Source organism: Triticum dicoccoides, chromosome 2B (assembly GCF_002162155.2).
Source record: "Triticum dicoccoides isolate Atlit2015 ecotype Zavitan chromosome 2B, WEW_v2.0, whole genome shotgun sequence".
Taxonomy (NCBI): Eukaryota; Viridiplantae; Streptophyta; class Magnoliopsida; order Poales; family Poaceae; genus Triticum; species Triticum dicoccoides.
In genome coordinates, this window is record NC_041383.1 from 784,876,216 (window position 1) to 784,886,385 (window position 10,170).

Genomic DNA, 10,170 nt, shown 5'->3' on the forward strand with positions numbered 1-10,170 from the left:
TTTATTTAGATTTTTTTGGTAATATAATTAGTTAGAAAAATATTAGTTAGTTAGAAAAATACTAGTTTATTTTTAGTAAGTACTATATAGTAAGTGCTACTTTGTTTTTATTAAGTACTACTTTATTTATTTATAGTAAGTGCTTAGTAGTTGAACTAGATAGTTGATTTAATTAATAAAACTACTTTATTTAACTATATATAGAAGTAGTTTGTAGTAAGTGCTACTTTATTTTTTTATAGTAAGTGCTACTTTATTTATTTATAGTAAGTGCTTAGTAGTTGAACTAGATAGTTGATTTAATTAATAAAACTACTTTATTTAACTATATATAGAAGTACGTAGTTCCCGCATCGACGTTGGCGATGCCTATCCCGCATCCTCGTCGTCGTCGACTCGGCGGTGGAGGCCTGCTTGATCAGGGCATGTTCGGGACTGGGCTCCGCCGGGCTGGTATTGGGAGGTGCTACCTTCTGGGGGACGTAGGTTGGTGAGGAGGCAGCCCGTTGTTGACCTGATCCTTGTTTGGTGGCAGTCGCGTGGGCCAGTGACGGTGCCGAGGCTTCCGGACACCGCGGAGGTGGTACGTCACCGTGTCAGCGAGGAGGACGAGCACGTCCGTCGCTACATGGTTGCGTTGGAGGGCAGGTTCGACAATACCTGGCAGGTTCTTCAGGGATCTCACTGGAGCTATGATCCTTTGATCATTCCTTATCTTTGGGTGTCCACCGCCCGCGACGATACCCGTCGGGCGCTACGGTTCTAGCTGTATTAATTAGCGATGCTATATGTATGATAGTATTTGAGGAGTATTCGACGATGTACGGACACAAGAGATGATGTACTTTTGGTTATAATTGAATGCATGCTAATATGAATACTACTTTATTTTACGATTTGGTTTTGCTTATTGAATGCTCATATTGGAAAAGTACTCCTACTTTGAATGCTAAAATTGAAGAGCACTCCATACAGAAATCTAGGAGCCCCCTCCATCATCCACGCCGTCGTGGGGATAGCTTCTCCTTCATTCCCGTGTGCTAGACAATTTGTTGTAATAATTCACTCGGGAATGAAAGGAGGAGCTACATACCATCATCGATAGTCAACCCGTGATTAATAATAATGATCTAATTTATGTTTTTTAGAACATATATTTAATATTTGAATTATGAACTTAGGCCGGAAATGTCATACTCGGACGATGAAAACCGCCCGGGGGAGTGCGACTGGTGCCACGACGACCGAGGTATGTGCGACAGGTTCATTGAGCTGGACGAAGATCGGCGCTTCAGCATTAAGCTCGAGGAGACCTTCGATTTTCATACGGTACGCAACGAAGACAATAGTTTTTCATAATTAAGCATGACTTCAACTATTTTAACGTGTATTTTTCATCTTCTCCAATTCGACTAGCTTATCCCATGCTTTGCAAGACGCTATGTCTTGGAGAGGATGGGTTTTGAAGACCATGAAAGTATGGAAACCAAAAAATTATCCTAAGTACCCATCATGGTGTGGATTTTTAAGTAAAGATGTACAATGCTCAGAATGTAACCCATTTTGATTGCAAAAACTGGGAAGCACTTTGCAAGATGTATGGTTTTGATGAGGGTATGCTTGTCACCATGGATCTTGGTGATCCTACAATCGCGCAAGAGAGACCTTTGATTTTCGTCCTTGTGGATACACCTCCAATTCTTCCCCCATGTGAGCTTAACATAGTTATTAAGTAATTTATATTGTTTATTTCAAAATAGTTGACAACTTATTTTCATTGACAGCTTATTTTCATTCTTCAAAGAATGTGCGGAAGATGATAGACAGAACCTACTACACCGAAGGCTCCGAACTAACTTATCAGGAGAAAAATCATCTGGTCGCATTTTGTACTGATCTTGAGAATTGCAATATCTACAATCAAACTCCTCAACATTATGGACAATACGTGCCACTAGTGCACGTGTTGAACTAGGGTAACTACCATGGAGATACCCTGGTAAGATTTTTTACTATTACGACATCCGTGCATCTTTTTGCACACTTCTAAAACTAGTACATCATTGCTAACTACGAAGTTATTACTATGTTTTTCAACAGATAATCCCGAATGATTGTGTGCCTCATCTGATGTATACACACGGTAGCCTTCATGTTTTGAATAGACAACCAGGTCTTCCTACGAATCTGAACTGTCCATACCGGGTTTCTAAAAGAAGTGGAGACATGACAATCAAATAATGGAAAAAATGTATGGACAGTCGTAAGGAGCTTCTTGGAAGCAACAATCAGCGAAGGGAAAAAATTGGAGACAGGATGATCGCCATTCTTCATAATGGAGAGTCAGGGTCTATATTGTTTTATGCTATTTTACCTTAAGGGTGTTTAGGTCATGTCCTACCTGATACTGATGATCATGTGCTAAGAACAATTATGTAGGGTTGGGTTCGATGACTATGAAGATGATGATCGTATGACTTATTATTAATAACGAGTAGAAGTTGTATGATGATGCATGATTAGTAGGACTTGTTATTATATATGATGATGTATGATGCGAGCATGCATGAGTTATTATATCAGCGGGTGAAATGAACATATATAGCAGCAGCGTTGGTAAACCAAGGACGAAGATATAATAGAGGACACTTCTCTCTATTAGCTAGCTAATAATAACCTAAAAATAACTCCCAAAACCCCTAAAGCAGCCACTTTTCTAAAAAAACATGGACTGTTGGTCCCGGTTGGTGCCACCAATCGGGACCAAAGGCCCCCTGACTGGGCTCGGCGCACAGGGGCACGTGGAGGCACATTGGTCCCGGTTCGTGTTTGAACCGGGACTAATGGGTGGAGGTATTAGTAACGACCCATTAGTCCCGGTTGATGAACCGGGACTAAAGGCCCTTACGAACCGGGACTATTAGGTGTTTTTCTACTAGTGAGGGCTGAAATCCAGCTGCTTTCAATCAAAACAACATAAACTTTGCACCAAACAAAGTATGCCTAGTCCTTTCGAAGTTGATAGAATAACAACTTTTAAGTTGTAGCTGCTACGCGCACGGTACACTTTTTACACACCCAAAGGAAACAATGGGTCCATGCATACCTTGGACTTGGATGTTGGTGTCCTGGCCGTGGACGGCAGTGGCACACAGCACGGTCGTGCCATTGCCAGAGCCTTTCGAAGTCCAGTTCAAGCCCCTATCAACTCCAGCCGACGCCGCCAACGAGTGAAGGGTTGGGGAGCGCAGCTGGCCCGGCGTGCGAGAGGTGGCGAGGGCGAGGGAAGAGACGGGCAAGGTGGGGGTAAGCTTGGACGCTGCCATGGCAATGGTGCGAGAGGGGAAGATGGCTGGCGGGGTATACATATCGAGTGACAAGTTCAGTTCACTGGCCAGTGGATACATGAGTCGAATTAGTAGTCATGGACGGGAGACCTCGGTTTTGGGACCGTTTGTGAGCTGCATGTGCGTGCATGGGCACGTTTTTCGTCCAGGAACCGAAGCCCAATGAGCAGGCAGGTGGTGGGTGCAGTGCTTCCGTACTTAATTGCCGCCGAATCGTTGATCGTATCAGGCGCGGTCGTCGCTTACCGACACTTGGTCCACGCCGCAACCGACGACGAGGCAAGTCGTCGGGGCGGGGGAGAAGATGCGGCGATCGATCGCAGAGCGCTAGTGGCCACCGGCGAATGGCGATTGCAGCGTGCAAGTCTCTGCCAGCACGTCGATCGACTGGCCCCAATAATTGTTATAACTATTTTTTGATAAAGGGTGGGTTTTATTTACTTAAAATAAAGCATCAAGAAGATACATAGCACGACGAGCACAAATCTAGCATCTGTAAAAATGCACAGAGTCAACACCAACTCACACATGCGAAAACACGCAGACAAATAGACTTGGCCCATTTGAAGCACAAAGGAACCGAAATACTCTGTAGTACCAATGAATTACACCGGTGTTAAACTGTAACTGATACGAAAGGGAACAATGCATGGGTCCATGCATTGTAGTCTTGGATTTTTTTTTCTTTTAACACGGCACAAGGCCATATACACATACATACACTCATTCATCTGGACACATACACACAAACCTTATCTTCATGAGCAGATCCGGCATACTAAGGCGGCATCACATCTTGAGATTGACAAAGTGGCTATAGAAACTTCGTAGTCGACGGAAACGTCTCTCCCCACTCAACAAATATCACTAGAAAAACTGAAATAAATTCAAAAAATACAACAATGAATGCCAAGTCTAGAACATGAACTTTGATGGGCTGGTTCATCACAAGAAACCTGAGCATTTGACCTACACTCAGAATTGCGCCATTGTAGGCTTGTATGCTTGGAGTTGGATGTCATGTAAGGGCATCTCCAACAATTTGTTTGTTAGCTTGTTGGTAATATATGTCATGTCATCAACCAACACCTTAACATACAACTACTTTCCAATAGAATGTGAGATAATAAATAACGTGCTCTCTCATTCTATATTGAAGTTTGTGCAATCGGTGTTGGTTCATGTACATACAAGTACTCTCTTTCCTTATTTATTGTATTCCACATCATCAAAATTCCTATGTGGTAAACTCTACCAACAACTATCTTACAACCATTAAAGATACCCTCATGAATGACCTCGATCTGGGAGCTTTTCGGTCCAAGAACCGAACCCGATGCCCAGACAAAGTGCTAGACTAGTTATAGGTATTGTATGATCGTATCAGCGCGCGATCTCCGCTTCCTGTCAACATGTTCCAAACTTCGGGCGGGCTGGACGGGGATGACCATTCCATACGGCACATAGAGCTAGTTGCAATCGGTGCTACAGGGTGAAAGCTGATGTAAAATGAACTTTTTTCTATTGGTGAAAGATGTAAATTGAATTTTGTGCCTTAACGCACATTATGTCAACACAACAAATTTTAAAAAAATATAGGACAGCTGTTTTGAAAGTTTGAAATTCACATGAAGTGCAGCCGTTGTGGAGCTTGGGATGAGGCAGCCCAAGCGACGGCGTTGTGATCCCGTCTACCGTGAGTGAGGACGCGCTAGTCCGATTGAAGAGCAACAGATAGGGGGAAGGCTAGAGCACGCAACATGGGACCCAGATCCGATATCGCCGGCTGCGAAGGCAGTTTGAGCACATGTATTTGGTTGGTCGCTGCCGCATACACTGCGATGAGCGTGGTTGCGCGAGAAGGCTTGATGTTCGCATCTCAAAGCAAAAAAATTATGTTCTTTTTACGGCAGTTAGGGCGGTCTTCTTTGGATCCATGGAGGCATCCTGTTGAATATATGATTTGTGCATGTATATTGTATAGCCTGGTCCACCTCATAGTCATTGTATAGTTAAGGTTGTGGCCCACTTTATACTTCGTATATACGTGCGCTTTGCACCGATCAATACATTGTGAAGCATTGTCAAAACAATCGTTTCCAACATGGTAGCAAAGCTACGATCCTAACCCTAACCCGTGCCGTCGCCGCCACCTCGTGCCGCTGCCGCCGCCGCGAACCTTCGCCGCCGCGCCGCCGCCCCGGTGTGCCGCCGCCGCCCGCGCTTCCGCCCGCCCCCGCCGCGCCGCCCCCAGCCGCGCCGCCCTCTTTCCTACCGCGCCGCCGCCCACGTGCCACCGCACCACCCCTCTCAGCCATGGCCTCCCCCGGTTCCACCGGTACCACCCGCAGCCGCCGCACCAACCCGTTCAAAGGCCCCGACCCCGTCGTCATCCGCGACATCAACATCCTCGCCCGGGTTCCCGTCGTCCTCGACCACCTCACCTCCACGTACTATGCCTGGAAGACGTACTTCTCCCTCGTGTTCCGTGAGTACAATCTCCGGGATCACATCGATGGCTCCGTGGACTCCCGCTTCATGAAGGACGATGAGGAGTGGACGTCCATCGACGCCACTCTCATCCGTTGGTTCTACACCACCATCTCGAAGGACCTCTTCCACACGGTGGTCTCCGCCGATGATGACGCTCACGCCGTTTGGACCAAGCTCAATGGCCTCTTCACCGACAACGCGCTCCAACGCAAGGTCTTCTTGCACGGCGAGTTTTTTGGGTTCCAGCAGCTTGACTCGTCTGTTGACGACTATTGCATGCGCCTCAAGAAGCTCGTTGACGAGCTCCGTGACCTCGGCGAGAAGGTCTCCGATGAGCTTCTCCTCAGCACCCTCATCGCCGGCCTGAACGACGACTTCGAGAACGCCGCCTCCAACATCCCCCTCATCACCAACCCGACCTTCCCCAAGATCGTCGCGTACCTGAAGCTGGAGGAGCGGAGGATGCGGATGTCGCGCACCCGAGCCACCCACACGGCTCTCACCGCCGGTACCCGTGGCGGTGCGCCGCCCACCGCCCCAGTCCCACCGCCGCGACCCGCCTCGGGCCCCTTCCAGGCGCCGCCACTGCCCGGGTTTCCCTACCCGGCGCCGCCGCAGGCCCCTCCGCCCCCGCCGAGCAGCTGCAGCGCCGGGGCGGGCGTCGCGGCCGAGGTGGCCGCAAGCAGCAGCAGCCGGCTACCCACGGCGGGGCGCCGCGCCAGCCGCAGCACCAGCTACCGCCGGCGCCGTGGGCAGGCGGGCCAGAACCCTTGGACGGGGGTTGTGCACGCGTATTCCATGCCTATACCGCGTGCCCCCGTCCCCGGCTCCTTTGGCGCCCGCCCGGCCCCTCATCAGGCTCTGTACGCGGCCCCTCAGATGTACCAGCCCGCGCCGCTCTACGGCCCCTCGGCCTATGGGTTGCCTCCGGCCGGTGGGTTTGTGGCGCCACCGCCTCAGGCGGCGTCGTCCGTCCCGGCCCTCCCGCCGGTGCCTTGGGACCCCGCGCTCCTAGCGGCTCTCCACACAGCCTCCACGCCGCAACAGTACACTAGCGGTGGCGACTAGTATATGGACACCGGAGCCACGGCTCACATGGCCGCCAACCCCGGTAACCTTCTTGCCGCTCACCCCGTTCACACCGCTGCTCGCATTACCGTGGGTGACGGTTCTTCCATGCCCATTACTCATGTCGGCCATGCTGCTTTTCCTTCTAAGTCCATGCCATTATATCTTTCTAATGTGCTTGTTTCTCCTGACATCATTAAAAATCTTGTTTCCGTTCGTTCTCTTACACGTGAAAATCATGTTACCGTTGAATTTGACATGTTTGGCTTTTTTGTCAAGGATGCCCGTACCCGGATGGTGCTCCATCGATGTGACAGCCCCGGCGAGCTTTACCCGGTCCACTCACCTGCCTCCTCCGTTGCTGCACCCATGGCGCTTTCCGCCGGAGTGGACCTTTGGCATGCTCGTCTCGGTCATCCCAACATCGCCACCCTTCGTCATATTCTTCGGAGTTTTTCATTCACGTGTAATAAGATCGACGATCACACTTTTCATGCTTGTCGCCTCGGCAAACATGTTCGTCTTTCTTTTAGCACTTCCTCGCATGTCGCGTCATACCCATTTGAGTTAATTCATAGTGATGTTTGGACCTCTCCTGTTGCAAGTAACACGGGCTACCTTTATTACCTTGTTATACTTGATGATTTTTCGCACTATGTGTGGACCTCCCGTTACGGCGAAAGTCGGACTCTGTTGCCACTCTCACCGCTTTCTACTCCTATGTCTCCATGCAGTTTGGACGTCCCATTCATGCCTTGCAAACAGACAATGGGAAGGAGTTCGATAACCTTGCGATCCGCAACCTTCTCGCCACACACGACACGATCTTTCGTCTCACTTGCCCGTACACTTCGCAACAAAACGGCCGTGTTGAGCGCGTGCTTTGCACTCTCAATGACTGCGTTCGCACCCTCCTCTTTCACGCCAACGTGCCCCCACGTTTTTGGCCCGACGCGCTTGCCACCGCATCACTACTCATTAACATTCGTCCTTGTCGCACTCACGGGAATTTTGCACCTCATAACCTCTTGTTTGGCACGCCACCCTCCTATGCTGAGCTCCGCATCTTCGGTTGCCTGTGCTACCCCAGCAACGCTTCCACTGCTCCTATAAGCTCGCACCTCGGTCTGTGGCCTGCATCTTTCTCGGCTATCCTCCTAATACCAAAGGCTACCGCTGCTATGATCCTATCCCACATTGGGTGATCACCTCACGACACGTTTACTTTGATGAGATGGTTTTTCCGTTCCAGCAGGTACCTTCGGATGTTGCGGCCTTGTCCGCTCCCGGTGATGGCCGCCCAGGTGCCTCTCTTGGGCCGCCTCCTGGCTTTGAGGGTGCCCCCCGCGCCACGGGTCGAGTCTCTCCCCAGTTGGCTGCCCTATGGGCCGCACCTCCCTCGGCGCTCGCGACGCCCCTGGTGTCCCCGACCTCGACCCTGCCGGCGGCTTTGCCCGCCGCCTTGCCCGCGGTGGCCTCACCCGTCGCCACGCCGGCGGCCTTGCCGACGGCCTCGCCGACGGCCTCGCCCGCCGCCATGGCGGTGGCCTTGCCCACCGCCTCGCCGGCAGCCTCGCCCGCGGCGGTCACAGCGGAGGCGGGTTTTTCTTCGTCCTCACCCGTCTCCCCTCCGGACCCACTGCCCCGCCCGATGACTCTCTCTCGGGCTGGCACCCTTCGCCCGAGCCCGCGGTACCCCAGCGATGAGTACCTTCTCGCTGCTTCTGCCTCTGAGCCGTCTCCTCTCCCATCGTCAGCTCGAGCCGCCCTTCGGGATCCTCATTGGCTCACTGCGATGCAGGAAGAGTTCGACGCGCTCCAGCGGAACCGTACCTGGCAGCTCGTCCCTCGTCCGCCCTGTGCCAACATCATCACGGACAAGTTGGTCTTTCGGCACAAGACTCGTCCGGATGGCACTCTCGAGCGCTATAAAGCTCGCTGGGTGGTTCAGGGTTTTCGACAATGTGCGGGCGTGGACTTCACCGACACATTTGCCCCGGTTGTTAAACCGGGCACAATCCGCGCCGTGCTCCAGCTAGCCATGTCCCGAGCATGGCCTGTCCATCAGTTGGACGTGTCCAATGCCTTCTTGGATGGCCACCTGGCTGAGCAGGTGTTCTATGAGCAGCCCACCGGCTTCGTCGACGCCACGCATCCATATCATGTGTGCTTGCTCTCCCGTTCACTTTACGGGTTGAAGCAGGAACCTCGAGCCTGGTACCAGCGCATCGCCGCCTTCCTGCAGACGCTCGGATTTACATCGACTCGCTCTGATACGTCCCTCTTCGTGTATGATCACGGAGTTGACACGGCCTACTTGCTGCTGTATGTCAACGACATCATCCTGACGGCATCCACTGTCGTGCTCCCCCAGTGGCTCACTGCTCGTCTCCATGATGAGTTTGCCCTGAAGGACTTGGGTCCTCTGCATTATTTCCTTGGCATTGAGGTGGTTCGACGGCTAGATGGGTTCTTCCTGCATCAGCAGTGCTATGCCCATGAGCTTCTCGACCGAGCTGGCATGCTTAACGACAAGCCCGCTCCCACACCTGTCGACACCAAGGCCAAGGTCTCCGCTTTGGAGGGTTCGCCTGCATCCGATGCAGCCTTCTACCGCTCCATTGTGGGCGCCCTGCAGTACGTGACCCTGACACGCCCCGACTTGCAGTATGCCATTCAGCAGGTTTGTCTTCACATGCATGCTCCGCGCGACTCTCACTGGACTCTGGTGAAGCATATTCTCCGATACATACGCGGCACCCAGTCCTTGGGACTTACGCTGCTGGCCTCTGCCGCCACCGACCTCGTCGCCTACTCTGATGCGGACTGGGCTGGCTGCCCGGACACACGGTGCTCCACCTCGGGGTACTGTGTCTACCTTGGGCCGTCCCTGATCTCTTGGTCCTCCAAGCGACAGCCCACCGTCTCCCGCTCGAGTGCCGAGGCTGAGTATCGAGCAGTGGCTAACACCGTTGCTGAATGCTCTTGGCTCCGTCAGCTGCTCCAGGAGTTGCTTTGTGATGTTCACAAGGCCACACTCGTCTACTGCGACAACATCTCCACCGTTTACCTCTCCGCCAACCCGGCCTACCATCGTCGAACGAAGCATATTGAGCTCGATATACACTTCGTTCGTGAGCAGGTGGCGCTTGGGCGCATCCGGGTCCTCCACGTCTCGACGGTGCAGCAGTTCGCCGACGTCATGACGAAAGGACTGCCTACTTCTGTCTTCGAGGAGTTCAGGTCTAGTCTTTGCGTCTCC

General features: G+C 51.7%; 1 protein-coding gene across 1 annotated transcript in view; it reads right to left on the bottom strand.

Moving 5' to 3' along the window:
- Positions 1–3,326, bottom strand: part of LOC119361427 (WAT1-related protein At5g64700-like) — a 9,886-nt gene extending 6,560 nt beyond the window's left edge. The window contains exon 1 of the mRNA XM_037626636.1: positions 3,107–3,326. Coding sequence (XP_037482533.1) covers positions 3,107–3,326 — 220 coding nt within the window. The remainder of the gene's footprint in view (positions 1–3,106) is intronic.
- Positions 3,327–10,170: the final 6,844 nt, after the last annotated feature.